The 16,562-nt window shown below is 39.0% G+C and overlaps 1 protein-coding gene across 1 annotated transcript in view; it reads left to right on the top strand.

Annotated features, from left to right (window-relative positions):
• Positions 1-16,562, top strand: part of ADAMTS18 (ADAM metallopeptidase with thrombospondin type 1 motif 18) — a 96,072-nt gene that overhangs the window by 63,651 nt on the left and 15,859 nt on the right. The window contains exons 17-18 of the mRNA XM_073308471.1: positions 12,620-12,761; positions 14,178-14,304. Of these exons, the coding sequence (XP_073164572.1) occupies positions 12,620-12,761; positions 14,178-14,304 (269 nt within the window). The remainder of the gene's footprint in view (positions 1-12,619; positions 12,762-14,177; positions 14,305-16,562) is intronic.

The following is a 16,562-nucleotide window of genomic DNA, read 5'->3' as shown; positions in this document are numbered from 1 at the left end:
ATCCTTCACTGTCAGAGTGGGGAAGCAGCTCTTCCCTTAGGGAATTCAACTCTTTCCCACCCCGTGCACTAGTGCCCAGATTAGATCACTACCAAATACATTATTTTGCCTTCAGTGCACATGTGGAGGATGACATTCAGTGTTGTACATCTTTCTCTGAGGCAGCCGTGTCTGGTCCTACACCCCATTACATTCAAAATACTTGTAATATGAAAAAAGTGGTATCCTGCTGAAACTTAGCCGCGATGATTAACAAGCCCAGAGCTTCACATCCCACCTCTCCTTCATTTCTTTGTGCAGGAAAACAAAGCCACAATAAGGTCTCTTTACACCACAGTGTGAAATTTCTGCTTTCTTGGCTTCTTTCAGTATTAGCCAGACCTTTACATTTATTTAGTATAGTTTTTATCTGGAATATTTAATAGTTGAGTTAAGTCTTACTTAGTCTTTAAGGCTCTAATTCAGGGAAATATTTAAGTCTGTACTTAATTTTGTTCTTAAATCCCATCGAAACCAATGGGATTTAAGCCCGTGCTTGAGTGCTTTGCTTTGGGAGGGATTGCTGAAAGGGGCCAAAAGAATTTTCTTGTATTACAGTATATCTTGATATTTTGTGCTTTTTAAAAGCTACTAATTTCTTTCATTCTCTGTATATTTGTCTATTGACATGAACATTTTAGCCTTTAGGAGTGAAACATTTCAGACGCGAAGCCCAGTCTGTGCAGTCATGTCCAAAATAGCTTTATACCAAAGCTCCAAGTATACGTACAAATACTAAGAAATATTACACTGAAATCTGGGGAATCTAATTTATCATAATGCAGTGTAATTTGAGCTATATTGTTATAATCTTGCAACTGAAGTATGAATAGTAAATTGACATAGAAAGTGACTTGTTTTGTTGCAGATTATGCAAATACTCTGCAAAAATATTTTTTAAAAATCTGGTTGTAATGCCAGATAACTCGTCTATTTTCATCCTAGCAAATTATGCTGAAGAGCTTTGCTTAGGTTTCACATTTAACTTCAGGCTATTGCTCCGATGAGAGGTTATTTAAACTTCCCATGTATTTTTATTGAAATACCCACACTACTAGCATTGGCAACCAGGGATTTTAATGACTAAGAAAGTTACAGTGCTTGTAGGACTATGCATTCCAAAACTATATAATCTATGGACTGTTGTTAATATATATATATATTTACCGTCTATAATTTAAGTGACATTCAATGGACTTTATTCTTAAGCAATGCGAAGCATGTTGCTTTCGAAGAGGTACACTATTTTGGCTCCATCAATTACTCTAAGCTATGAAAAAGCCAATCCAAAATATAAACAAACACAAATCCATTCTTAGAAACCAGGCATGCACCTAAAACGTAACATGACAATTTACTATTTCAGTACAAACGATGAAGCAGATCCTGCTTCAACGATACAGACCTAAGATAGGCAGACAGCATATCACAAGGGGTATTTGAACATGCCCCTGTTCAGAGAAGCATGCACAGCCAGCTTGGGGGCCCAATCCTGCCAACATTTTTCTCACAAAGGTAGTTTTTATTTCCATGAAATAAGCATTTGTAGGATCAGGCCCCTATATAGTGACAACTTTTTGTCTAAAAAATTGGGTCTGCTTTTTAAAATGTATATGAGATGTATACAGATTATATACAGTGTTGTTGTAGCCACGTCGGCCCCAGAATATTAGCAAGACAAGGTGGGTAAGGTAATTTCTTTTATTGGACCAACTTCTGTTGGTGAGAGAGACCAGCTTTCAAGAGACACAAAGTTCTTCCTCAGATCTGGGACAGGTACTCAGACCTTTCCCAGACCCGAAGAAGAGTTCTGTGTAGCTCAAAAGCTGGTCTCTCTCACCAACAGAAGTTGGTCCAATAAAAGGTATTACCTCCCCCACCTTGTCTCTATGATGCTTTATTATTGTCAGTATTCTTCCAAGACCCAAGAGCAATTCAATTACTAGTTTCTGGAGAAGATTTCTACAGGAGGATACAATGGGTGTCCTTGTAAAAACCCACAGTGCATGCATTACTGGCATTTGCATGTGTAAATTGAGTAAATGCATGCACATATAAAGGAGTGAGGTTCCTACATCTGCCAATGCAAGGTTTTGTGAGTGCACCGGTTGCATCATCCAGTATGATCCTTTGCATGGTAGATTCACATTGCTTGAGTTTACTTATCTGTGCATTCCAGCACTCTCCAAAATGTCTCTATGATATCCAGTTTGTACAGTATGACGCATGTTTTAAGAGGTGGGAAGGTGATTTAAGCAAGATGAATTCATTTTACATTTTTGTTTGCTGACAATTTTTAAGGTCCCTGGATTGTTTCTCTGTCACATACATACCTTATTTCCCCTTTACTTTCAGGAGATAAAGTATTAAAAATCACTGAAGGCCACATTAATGAATTACCACATTCCCTCAGTAAGGGGCATCACACACTTGCACCATTTGGCCCATAGTTCTCCCTCTTCCTCCAAACGGGAAGTATCTGGGATCAGCCCTTTATCCCATTACCTTAACCAGTGCCTGCTTGGCTGTGCTGGCTGCAGCCCTGTGGGGCCAGATAAAGGTTCCATCCACTCGTTGCCCCTGCCTCCTCACTCCCAGGCAATCTATCTTCTAAGGAGTAGAAGAAATGTGGATGCTGCTCTCCCCTTTCCTTATGACGTGCAAGGAAGCAAGTGGGACCTTATGCTTCCTTACTTCCCTTCCTGGATACGCTAAAAAGTGACAATCTTGCCCTAAGATTCCACTAAATATTTCATGAAAAATTCACCTAGGGGATTTTGGTTTTCCACCCCGTCAGAGTTCAGCTGAGCACCTCATTTAATCTAAAACTTGACAGTATTCATGAAAATACTATTCAAAAATTGGTGAAAGGCAGGAAAAGCATGATGCAGCACTTTTCATATTTACATTGGAATATTACAAATATATATATAATTACGGGAACCAGTTATACCAAGGAAGGCAAACAGGAGTGAATCTATAATTTAGCTGGGTTGCGGGGGGAAAAATATGAACTTCCATGGCCAACTATTTTTTGGTGGAAGAGAATAAAATTGTGATGAGAACAAGGAATGAAATGTGTGAGGGCAGTGGTGTTTCATTACACGCTTTGTTAAAAGTGCAAAAGCTCAATGAGATTTCAAAATCCACCAGAGCTTTTCCAGATAGGGCAGTGAGTGGAATCTCAGGTGATAAAGTGCAGCAGTTACTCTGTATGCCAGTGCTTCTTGGAATCAGTGGAAAGTCCTGAAGTTACAGCTTACAGTTAGTAATATTTATAGTTTGCTGATTTGGGTTTAGAGAAGCCAATGAAAACTGAAACAACAAAAGCCGAGATTCACTGTGGATTCACAAACTAGCTCCACAAATGGCCAGATTTTGGCTGGATGAAAAAATAGACAAAGCTTTGTGGTGGTAGAAATGTGATAGTTAAATGATAATCTGGGATCAGGAATGAATACTAGGCTTTTAACATATGGTTTTGGTAAGGCAATTGTGTCATCTTAAGTAGAGACATACTAGAATTTTTTTAAATGAAGTTCAGTGCTTGACGCTATTACAATTGTCTGAGATTCAGACATAGGTAATTTAAGGTCACCTGGTTTCAATTTAAAGAAGTTGTCAGCATTTTTCAAAGAATTTAGCAAGAGATTTAGCTCAAGAAAGAATTTATTGTGGGTTCAACACTCCATTTGCCTAGCCTTACAAATCAGGCCTGACAATGGTGGGAAGTAAGCAGTGAAAATATGTTCTCCATATTAGGTTAGCATCAGTAAGCAGAATAGCAAGGAGAACTTAGTCATCAAAAATTTTGCAGATTTCCAAAGGAGCTTGCAATGGTCACTGACTTCCAGGGGCTCAGAATACTCAGTCACTCCACACCATTGGCTAGAATTGTGGGTAAGGGTTTAAACTAAATGCCACTATTTAGTTTAAATTTATCATAGATGTGAGAGAGAATAAAGTAGTTTGATCATGGATTGATAAATTGATTGGAATTCAAGATAATGTAATAACACATTTGCCTATTTATCAGTGAAATGTGCTACCATATCACCTGCTTTATATCCATATGTGAAAGCACAGTGACTTTCTCAGGATGACATGACATAAAATAATTGGGAACATTAAAGTCTTCAGCAAACATACCTGAAATATTGAATCAAGGAAAAATGAAAACTCTGTGAAAGAAGATGGGTTTATCTCAACAGCAATAACTAACAGATGGATGGGATGTTTTACAAAGAGGCGAACATTCACAGGAAGAGAAGGTGAATGTAGCTTCAAAGCAGGAAAAGATGTCTAATTAAAATCAATAAATCACTTCCTCTTTGTTGAATGGGGAAAAGGGAAAGGAAGCCAGGTGGAACGACTTTACTGATTATCTAACTGCCACTAGGAGACAGGCAGGTTGCAGTTATAAAGCGTTACATTTGTTGTTAGCTACCAGATGTATTGATTTCTCCTAAAGAGAAAGTGAGTTGAAGAGAGCAGAGATGTGCTTATAAGATACAGATGTAGATCCTACAGAAGGGATAAAAGGATCCTGCTTTAGTGAAAAGAGATTAGCTGGACAGTATCCCTTAAAATAGTGCATTTAGCATGTGAACAGTAAAAAGAAGGAGACAATAACAAAAGAGGATAAATCTGAAACAGCTGCAAGTAGGAATGAAATCATACAGGACTTTCCAAGGATACCTCTTGTTTATTTTTAAATGACCTTAGAGGAATTGGCTGAAGAGTCCTGATTTCTCAGAAGCTAATTGTAAGATATTATGATGCCTTCTAGAAATTTTTAAAAGGATATAAATAAACCCTTGAGTTTCACAGCTTAAGCCAACCACCAAATGACAGGTGGAAGAAAGACCCTTCCTCTTCTGTAGTTGTCCACTCCAGGGTTTTTGTGCTTTCCTCTGAAGCATCTGGTATTAGCCACTCTCAGAGACAGGAAACTAGATGGACCACTCTAATATGGCATTCCTGTATTCCTAATAGGCTTTTTTGGCAGCCTCCCACAGCATACAGTACATGAGATTCTGGTCTCATTTACACCAATGAAAACAGAGTAAATTCTGTTGAAATCAGTGGAATAACTCAAGATTTATGAAGATGTAAATGAAATAAGAATCTGGCTCAGTATGTTGAAAATGAACAGGAAGTAAAGTTTTTTTTATGTAACTAAGCTGCCAAAGAAATGTATTTGATTTGTAACCTACTAGGAATGCCAGTCCATTAAATGTCAGATTGGTTCACAATAGGTGAAAAGTGCAGTGATCTTTCCAAGAACACCACCAGTTCAACAAGATACTAACCTCCCCCACACAGAAGCCTGCAGACTCACTGGTCTGCCATCATTGGTGATACCTCACCTATAGAAATGACCAATCAGTGCCAGAGATGGAAGTGATCACAAAATCTGGATCCATATCTAAAACTTCTCAAAACTTGGGTGTGGTAGTAGGATTCAGAGTTTTGATTCAAGCCCATCTATGAACATTACACAGATGCAGTATGAGAAAATATAAAAAATATTTAGTGATGGTTGGTGGTTCTAAAGAGTTGACAAAATGAATGATTATTTCTGTAAAGGGCAGGTAGGCAATAAGTATCATGACAGCTTTTTGTGGTTCTTGTTTTAAAATATATTTATTTCTAATGATAACTTTTGTCTACCTGCCCTTCCCAGAAATATTAATTCATTTTCTCGACTAGCTACAAGCACCATTTGTAAGTTGTCTTGTACATCATGCGCTGTCAGGCTTTTATCTTAAGTCAGTGAAATTAATAAATATATTACCAGTGGCTTAATTTATGCTTCTTATATGAAAACCCAGTTTAAAACTAAAAAAGCCAGTCATGGAAAGGATGTATTGATAGACATTTAAAAGGTTTGACTCACAAAGTTAGGTCTTACATGGGAAACCTGGGATAGCAATGAAAAAAGGGCCTTAAACAGAGAAGCAGATGCACAGCTGGTTTAGAAAATTTATTGTTTTAGCTTTGAAATCAAAATTAGCAGCAAAAGAAAAGGTTTATTTACTCAAGAGAATTCAATTTATCCATTGTTTTAACATTTTATGCCCTAAGCAAAAGCTGCAGTCTTCTTTCTTCAGAATAGATTTGGCAGATTCCAGCCAGAGAGCCTGTGGTTTTCAGACTCAAGAAGCTGTAAATTTTATAACTCTGCGCACTGTGGTCCGAGCTGCTGAGTGTTGTGTCTGAAGTCAGGTGGTTGGTGTGTTAAAGGTAGACATTAAACAGTTCTACAGAGGACCTGGAAATGTTTAAGAAGGTTGTTTGCCAGCTGTAAATTTGGGAGCAAATGCCAGTTGGCTGAAAAGTCTCTGGAATGAATCCAGTTAAGTAGACTGAAACTGGAGGTCTTTCCAAATTTGTAGGTCTAACAACTTGGCTATATATGCAGACTTTAAATATTGGGTTATTAAGGAAGGGCTTTATAGAGAATGTTTGAAAATATGATAGAAGAGCTATGTATATGCTTGTTTCTTTGGCAAATTGAAACTTTCATTGATGATAACTTAGATGAGCATTACACAATATGTTTAACATGAATGCCATGGAATATAAATTATATTTATGCAATTTTAAGTTGTACAATACCTGGTCTGCAATATTTTAATACAGCTAGATTATTCTCCCGTTACTAGGCTGAGCAGGGGTGTAAGGAGGCATTAGGTCCCTCCCTCCCCTTGCTCAGCATACCCAGCTCTTACATCCAAATCTGCTGCAGAATGCAGTCCCAGCTCTCCCAGTATCTCCTCCTGGGATTGAGTGGTTAAGGAGGGGTTCTAACTTAGGCTGCTTACTGGCCAGAGTAGCTGAACAGGTATAAATAGGGAATTAACATCTACTCTTCCACTGTCTGCAGTAATTTATTCTCCTTTATTCACCTTCCCCAACAGCTTCTAACACCTATTTTTAAAACCATCAGCAGTCCAAGGCTGCATGTAAAAAAAAATAAATAGACTCATTTGCAAAAGCAAACATTTGTAGAAATAAATAATAGCTAATTAGTATTGGTAGTGTCACTTAGCATCAGAGTCCTATTGTGCTGGGCACAATGTAATTACACCGGTGGACCTGGTCTCGGACTATATATATATCAGATTATCACTGTGTCACTGGCACCTGTCCTCTTACGGGAAGGTCCGACAAGGTATGATATTGTTACAAAAGGGGCATAAAGCCTTTATGAATCAATTTGCATGTCATATGGCAGCATTTGGTCACCTGAGCAGGGCTAATGAGAGCTATCTTTGGAGACTGCAGTAAATATAAAACATCCCTTTGTGTAAGGTCTTTGGGGCAGGGACTGTCTTCTTTATTTGTAAAACATGTAGCACAGAGGAGTCCTAGTTCATGATTAGAACGCCCATGTGCTACTGCAATAGAGTTAATAAATTATTATTATTGAATTTCTTTTGCATGCTAACAAATCCTTCACAGTAGCCTTTCAGTTTCTTTTATAGGCCAATCTGGTAGCACTGACATATGGCCTGACATGGCCCATTGTGAGACCCTAATTTAGTTGCTTATATCGTTGCCAAACTTTAATAATTTGGGCTGAGGTTTCTGCCTCAGGATTCGGGGGAGGGGAGGTTTGTTTTCTTTTTTGGAAAATTTCAGCCAAAAGAGCTCAGCCCTTTCTGAGAGCGAGGACAGAGGGGGAGAAAATTGATGTTTTGACCATGTTAAAATTTTTTTGGTGACCTTTAATTGGAAAGCTGTAGCACTCCCAGGCTTTGGGGCAGGGATTTGAAATTTGGCAGGGAGGTGGCCTTCAGGTCAGGGATTTTCCCTGTGAAAATCTGCCCGAATTTGGCCACGTTATAAACCTTTGGAAAAAAATCATAGTTTGCGATGCTCAGAAGAGACTTGTCAGAGCACCATAGCTAAATTCCCCAGAGATTCTGTCTGAACTGAGCATGCTTCAGCCCAGGCCTGAGTAGGACTTTCCCTGCAGTTGTAACTCTAGGATGCTGTGTGCGGGAGATGAGCACCAGAACTGAGATCAGGATTCTCGGTGCCCCCTGCTGATGCCCAGGCAGCAGCGTGGTCAGTTGCATATTCCCAGAACACCAGACATTGGGTGCTAGTGGATATGGCATTGGTCTGCCCCTGCTGGCATGACCCTACCCCCATTGGTGTGACCTAACACACACAGTACATGAGAGGTCACACTGCCCAGGGGATGCCATTTTAAAGACCGAGCGTACCACTGGCATGGCCATGCACACATGCTGTGCATGAGAGGTCATGGTGGCAGGGATGCGGGAGCGGCACATCGTACATTATGGTGTCCCCCATCTGATAACAGACAAAACCACATCTGGTTTTGTCTCAGAACCAGATGGAGGACAAACATTACAAAAGTAGGACTGTCTGGTTTAAAAATTGGCCAGCCTACCAGGCAGCGAGGAGGAGGAAATTGCCTGATTCAAATGCACAGGGGACAAGAGCCAGACCTGGGAGTGGTGGGGGGAGATTGAGTTAGGGAGTCTGGGTGAGGGGAACGGAGACTGCTACTGGAGGTTGACAAGAGTGTGAAATTGGACATAGGAGTTGATGTGGAGAGTTGGCTTCCAGGGCAAGGTGACTGGGACTGAGAGCCAGTGGGGATGGAGAACATGGGTGAGGGCAACTGGAGGCTTGGGGGCAAAAGAGACAGATTGAATAAGGAGCCTGGAGGAGGGAACTGGGAGTGGTTGAGCATAAAGACTGGGGACAAGAAGCCAGTGGGGCAGGGGGAACTGGGACTGGAATGAGAAGCCTGAGGAGTGGAGACTGGCTCTGGCAAGTGAGGAGAATGGGACTGGGATGAGGAGCCAGGGGTGGGAAAGATACAGGACTGGGACAGTGACAGGTTGGAGGAGATGGCTGAAGGGGTCAAGCTTGGATTAAATGGGCCCACTAGAGCACGCCTCCTCGCAGAGGCTGGAATGGAACCCAAGATCCCTGCATCTCAATTCTTCTGCCGTCAGCAAGAAAACCACTGGAACAGCTGTGTCTCTCATCCCTCTGTAAAGCTGGTCTACATAACAATTTGCAACTTACTATTGCTATCAGTTACTCTGTTAGCTGAGGTGACAGGGATCTTTTTGGTGGATCTAAAGGTTCCAACCCTGCTGGTGGCTCGTGCAGGTGTCAATATGATGGTACATGATAGAATTTCTGTTTATTCAGTTTGCTTTTTTAAAAACCTCGCAAATTATACACCTAGACACATTAAAAGAGCATTATTAAGGTTGCAAAGTCACGCAGTTGAAAATTAGGAAATGCCAGAAATAAGGTTGCCTGGGCAACACTAATTTTTCCCTCCTGCGCCCCACCTCGTGCATGTGCATTATGATACAGTCTTTAATTACATGATCACATGCTATCTTCTGACAGGACCCCTGCCTCATTCAGTGCACAGAATGGACCTGCTCTGGGGACAGAATAGGGCTGTACAGTGAAGGAACCTGTTGTCTGTAGGACTCCTGCTTTATTTGTTACAGAAGCTGGAAGGTGTGTAGTGAATGAAGCAGGGTATTGTAGGAAGAAAAAGGGTGGTCTCATGTTAAAGGCAGTAGAATGCTGCCCTGCAAAATTGGATTCTATCCCTGCCTCTGCCACAGAGTTACTGTGTGATGCTGGGCAAGTCACTTATGCCAAACATTTCACAGGTGGCCACTAATGGTGTGTTTCTCATTTTATGAAAGTCCAGCTTGAGACCATGGGGCTGATCTCTCTCCACTGCAACTGAAGTCAATTGGAATTGTGCTTTGAACATATAAAGTGCTCTATGATACCTACAATAAAAAATCAGGTCCTAGGTGTCTCAGATTGGGCACCAAAAAGTAATGGACATTTTTGACCTAAATCTCTCTGTACTTCAGCTTCCTATCAGTAAAATGGGGATGATACCCCACTGTTATTTTACTGGGGTGTTGAGAAAATTATTAATGTTTGTGAAGAACCCACATGCTATAGCTATGGAAAAGTCGATGACAAAATTAATAGTTCTACCTTCTAAGCATGGTTTGATCATTGTGCAGTAAATAGGGCATGGAGCCACACATTAAACAGTGAGGATAAAACTAAATATAAAATAGCAGCTCATAAAGCAAACATCACCCATTGTGTGCACCAAGAAAGGCAGGGTTCCTGTGGACAAATAGTATGTGATCATGTAGTTAAAGACTGTATCATAATATATATGCACAGAAAGGCCAAATTAAGGTTACACAGACAACCTTAATTCCAGTATTTCCTAACTTTTGAGTGTTTGACTTTGCAGCCTGAATCATGTAGTTTTTCTGAGTATTATTACTAGAAGGTGACACTTGATTCTATCGTCATATGTGTACTATAAACATTAATATTGACTATTTTTTAAAATGTGAGAATGGATAATTACTTTAAATACTATTACACACATGCATACAAAACATATCCTAGTATTGCCATGAATCAAACTCTGTGCTCGTAGCCATATGTTGTTTCCACCACTGGTTTCACATAAAATACCCAAACTTAAACTCATCTGAGTATTAGGTGTTTTGTATCTGAATCTTGCAATAAACCAGAGTATGCTATTATTCTGCTGGATTAATATATTTTGCCTGTTACAGACCTGAACTCCTATATTCCCAGTTTGGATCAATATCAAGATTCACAAACTGAAATAAAATATCTGGCTAGTAGCAATGGAAAATATATCATCCATTTTTTTCCTGCAGATGTAAATAGCACTCTGTCCAGATCCTTCATATGTTCAACGTTATTGCACTGGAGTTCATGTACATTTCTTCTAAATTTTTCACTGTCATGGGTCATTTCTTTTTTCCAATATATACATTTTCAGAATAGTTTAAATCCCTTGACTGCCTTTAAAATATTTATTATGTTGCTCTTGATCATAAAAAGATACAATGAAAGTTTGCTGCTGGTTTTTGAAACCCCTCTGTTTAGCAATGACTGCTACCTACATAGATCTACTCGTGCAGACATTTGGTGATACTGACTGCCCACCATATTTGATTAATGTCCCTGAAGTGAGTTATTAACATAGACCGGAATCCTATTTTAAACTCTAATGTGTATCAAACCCTGTGGTTAGGAAGTGAAGTTAACTGCACCTGCTCTCTATCTTTGGAGTGGCTATATTGTTCAAGGAATAAAACTTAACAGAACATTGTAATTTTAGAAGTATTCTATGCAAGGCACAGTTTCTACTGAACATGGATACTAGTGTATTTTAGCTGCTAAAACTCCCCTAACTAAAAGAAATATTATAAAATGGAAATTTCTGCTTCAGTTCAAATTTGAGTTCAAATATGTGTCAGGCTTTTATGAAGCTTGTATTTATTTTATTTTTTTGTTGGAATGACTGCAGTAAATTTTAGGAAGTTGTTCCCATGAAAGGTGCAATGTAATTCACCAGTAATATATTAAATATAGTGAAGACACACACTGAGGAGCACCACCAGCAGCCAGACCACCCGAATGAAGTGGTCACAGCATTATTATAATCAAAAGACCTGTTTTCTATAAAATTTCTACTGTGGGCCAGGTCTTCCCAGACCAAAAATAGGATGGGCGATATGCCAATGCACAAGGGAGCGATACAGACTTCTCCATATTAGACATGCTTGGGCAGATCTTGGGTGATGTAATTGTCATAGCTCCATTGACTTCAGCCACCCTCCGCCCCACAAACTTCTCACCAGCAACTGCATTTGCTGTGGATTTACTGTGTGACTATAAGCATGCAGGAGTACCTGTTTAGAGGCAAAACAGCTATTTTGTGTCCCGTGGATCCAAAAGCAAGAGAGAGATCTTCAACCACATCTGCGCCAACCTTCACCCACATTCCTACTTCACTCACTCAGACTCTATGTTAGCAAGGTATTTAGCACTGAAGCAATGGGACTTAAACGCCTTGCTGAACTGGAGTTCAGTGCTGGAAAGGATCAGTTAGCTTAACATTCTGAATAGCATGGGACACTGAGTTTCACCCAGCATCAGAGACTGTGGCTTCAAGCAAGCAGCTGAAACACCACAAGAAAAGTCCAGTACCTGTACAGAACCCCAGTGGATTCAGGGATCCACATTTTAAAGAGGCATTTATTCTGAGTAGCCAAGGAACATGTGGGGCAAGACCATACTGAGAAAAATATTTATCATGGTGCCTTTGGTGTCACCTCATACTAGCAGATGCTATTTCCACTTCCTGAACCTGATATAACTCCCACTGAACTCAGTGGGCTCTTTCCATTGACTTCCAAGGGTGTTGAATCATGCCCCACATTGCACGCAATATTCCACTGTGTTCCCTGTTGCATGAAGTGCCATCCCCGCCAAGGTTTGGCCATATCACACCACTATTGGAACCAGGACAATTCAGTGTTACAAAGGTGCATTGTAGCTGCAGGAGTTAGTTCTGAATACTCTTTCAGAAATGTAACATGTATAAAAATACTCCATATAGACATCTTTAAACATTCTCAGCTACCTTAAGAATTCCAGAATTTGCGTATTTTTTAATTCCCCTCTTTTCCCCCCCTATACTATTTAGATCCTGTTACAAGGCAAAAATCCAGGTATTGCTTGGGAATACACATTCCCCAAGATCATCAATGAGAACAAGACATCTGCCAAAAGACATAGCTACTCCTGGGTGACAGTGCAGTCAGACTGCTCAGCTTCCTGTGGCGGGGGTAGGTAGTTCTCTTACATCCCATCCTTTCTTTCTTTCATTCCTTTTTAAAACACACTCCACTCCAAATCCCTGTAGCTTTGTAAAGGTCTAAAACATCATGTTCAGGAGGCAATAGAGAGCATGTGTAAATTTAATCCCAAATAGCTGAGTTCATCAAAGTCTATCTCTGAAAGTCCATGTAGCTGAATGATAAACCTTTCCTTTCTTTTTCAAGGAAAGATTTTATTATACATTTATTTACTTTTTCTAAATCCTAGAAATTCTGTCATTAAACCTAATTCTGGGACAAAGAGTGGAGACAGGCAACAGGCATGTGAGAACATGTAGATAGAAAATCTAAGCGAGGCTCATGAAAATATTTTGTAAGTTTCATTGACATATTTACCAGCAAATCAGTGGAATTACTCATGGAGTAAGGTGCTATTCAGCATGAGTAAAGATATCAGAATCTGCCCCCCTGGGAGTAGCATACAGGTAAAATCTCTATTTAAAAAATAGATAGCAGTAGCCCGAAATGCCTTTGTATTTCCCAGATTTCTCTTTGTTGTACCCACAGACTGTATGTGAAGTAAGTTACAAAGTAGAAAAGTAAATCTATGGAATGCTCTTAAATCATTCGCAGCCCCAAATGAAATCAATGGACTATCTCTTTATGGAATGAGCCTCGTATATGTTCCACAGAAAGTTTCAATGGGATTATTTGTGTGAAGTAGGGTGAGAAGAGTTTGGCTCAGAATAAGTTCACTTGCAATCAAGAGCATACAGCTGTTTTGCACATTTACCAGAGTTTGAGTCAGAATTGCTTCATCAATTCAGAAGGCCCGGAAGTTCCAAATGGTTTGGGTTCAGATCAGTACAGTTTTCCTATGATTAAATCTTAATATGTTGAACTCATAGGCAAAGTTCCCAATTGACTTTTCCCAGCAAATATGGTTCAGAGTAGATATGCACCAGGAACAGGAGCCTCAAAGATCGTAAAGATAGCTATAAAGGTAGAATAAAAAGTTGACAAAAGGGTTTGATGGACAGTTTCTAAACACCCGAGAAAAGCTCTAAGAAATTTTCTCTGCTCGTTTCTGCAGGTAGACAGAACTCAAAGAGTGGCTTGGTGTTTGAGTCTTACATTTACATCTTACGATCTACCTGTGGTTTTAATTTCTGCCAATAGATTGTTTGTCATAAAAATGAAATACCTGAGTTCAGTGGCAGCCGTCGCACCTATATTGCAGAAAAGTGAATTAACATTAATACAAGTGGCCAATTTGCCCCCACCCATGTTACTCCATTGACATCCATGGAATTGTACTAGGGATGAGTCTGGTCTATGTTACTTAACCTTCTACACCAATACCCTAAATATAAGGAGCAAATGTAACAATTTATTTTATTGTATTTCTTTTTAATATCTCCTTAGGGCACATTACAGCAAAAGCTGTTTGTTTACAAGATCATCGTACACGAGTTAATTCCTCCTTTTGTGGCCCAAGGACAAAGCCTTTAACTGAAACAAAACTGTGCAATGCTAATCCCTGCCCAGCATAGTAAGTGTTATTTATTTCTGTAGCGTTACCTTGTGTTTGCTGTACTTTCTGATAGGCACATAGAACTGTATATCTCGCTAATTGGCTGAACCCACCATAGACCTGATTATTATATCAACTCAGCACATTTAGTGAAATTTAATGGGATTTGTTTCCCCATCCAGGAATATGTTGGTGGGATAAGTCAAAAAGATTTGCACTGTGGAATGGCCTTGGTTTAGTTAAAGTCTATAGTTTGTAATACATTTAACACCCTTAAAAGTGGTTCAGTAATAGTTTGAAATTTCTTGCAAAATTTTAAAATTATAACACAGGACATTAAATTCAAATGGCAAATTATACAGTAGAGGCACAAAAAATAGAGATAAGGTTTAAATAGTGGTAGCATATCACGTGAGAGCCCCATATGCCTGCTTCAGCAGTTTCCTTGGTTTGACTTTAGCCACACTATTGTCTGAATACTAATTTTAAGTAATCTTCCTAACCAAACAAAATCTGTTTGTATGTGACTTATCTTCTGCCAAATGTATTTTTATCCAATGGACTCAATTTCTTGTAGACAGAAAAAACAATCTCTGATGTTTCCAGCAGTCTTTTTTAGTTATTTATAAATGCCTTCATATCGACTTGGCATTGTCTTCGTATAATGTTTCTAAAATATAACATTTATTTTAATCATGCAACAGGCCACGTATGCAACTGCCTTACTATTAATGGGAGCTTTCCATGCCCTTTGAAGCTAGTATGTCAGACATACTGCTAATAAGAATTAATAGTGAATAAAAACATTTTTGACATACAACATCATTCGTCCATGCTGCATTAAATAGATATTCTCAGATTCAGTAGTGTAAGATGGGCAGTTGATGTATTTTAACAGAAAAACAGATTGTTTTGTAGCATAACACAGAACACAAAGTTCAGAATATTTGGCATTCACTAAATGCATATTTGAGCTATGTATAGGACCATATCTTCAGCTGGTGAAAATAACTCCTGTGAACTCAATGAAGATTGTATCATTTGAGGATGTAGACCATTATGTTACAGTGTGCAATAGCTTCCACTCAATTCATGCTGTAAGTGCCCAGATATTTACGGTAATACATGATATTGAGAAATCAAAGAATAACAAGTGGTAAGCAGAATATAAAACATGTATAAATTTGGTAGGCATAATAGGCAAGAGATAAAGACAAATGTGTCTTACTTATCATTTAAGTTAATATGATATTGACATGACATCATAAAAAAAGAAGACAAAGCTTTAAGGTTCAAGGGAAAAATCCTTACTGCACAATGAGAACAAAGACTCAATATGAGAAGGAATAAAATTACTACTCACTTCATGCAGCAAGAATACACAAAGGCATCGGAACTGCATACTATTATGATTGGAGAAAGGGCTGCCAAATCTAGTCATAATTATTGAGCTTATTTGAACTAATGGACGATACTCTTGAAACATAGCCAAGATACTCTTGGAAAATGGCAGTTTACAAGAGGCATAAAGCAGGTTTATTGAACTCTTCCGTATGAAAAGGTAGATTTTCTAGGCAACTACTGTATGTAGGCTCTTAAAACTAACAATTTTTTTTTGGCTGGTTTACCTATCAAACTGATCAGTACCATTAGTATAACTAATTAAAACCTATAGAATTGATTAGAACCAAGACTTTTCCAGAAGCATATGTTTCAAGGTAGGCTACACAGGAGAAGACAGTTCTTGAATCCTAGTATTGACCAGATTTACTTGAAATAAGTGTTATATTATTTTCCCAATTTGAAAAAACATTTATTTCCTCACAGTGCTATTGTCAAAAAGCAGAGAGAAATCCAGGCTGAGTGAAAGCAGGTTGTTAATCAGGATGAAAGTCTAGGTTTTTCAGATTCCCACTAGAGTGTTAAAAGGCAACTTCCATGCTTCTTTATTGTTTCCTTAGAAAAGTCTTCCAAGCTTTCCATATCCGTTTCCATATTTAGTCCAACAGCAGCAGACCACCGCAGTCCTGAAATTGTATGGAATGCATTTGGTGCATGATGTGTGTGTTAAAATTCCTTTGTCCTTAGAATTGGTAGCTTTGAAAACTTCCCACAGCTTTTGGTACCTGGAGATCTGGATTGTGATTCAGGAGTTCTTCTTTTCCCAGAGGAAATCTCCCAAGGGAGCCATCATGCATTTTTAAACATGCAAATTAATTTTTATTTCACGCAGATCTGAAATACAGTCTGGTGAAATGGGTGCTCATCTTCCACAT

The sequence above is a fragment of the Lepidochelys kempii genome, chromosome 12 (assembly GCF_965140265.1).
Source record: "Lepidochelys kempii isolate rLepKem1 chromosome 12, rLepKem1.hap2, whole genome shotgun sequence".
Lineage (NCBI taxonomy): Eukaryota > Metazoa > Chordata > Testudines > Cheloniidae > Lepidochelys > Lepidochelys kempii.
The sequence above is the reverse complement of the archived record's forward strand: the minus strand, read 5'-3'. Positions and strand labels throughout refer to the sequence as shown.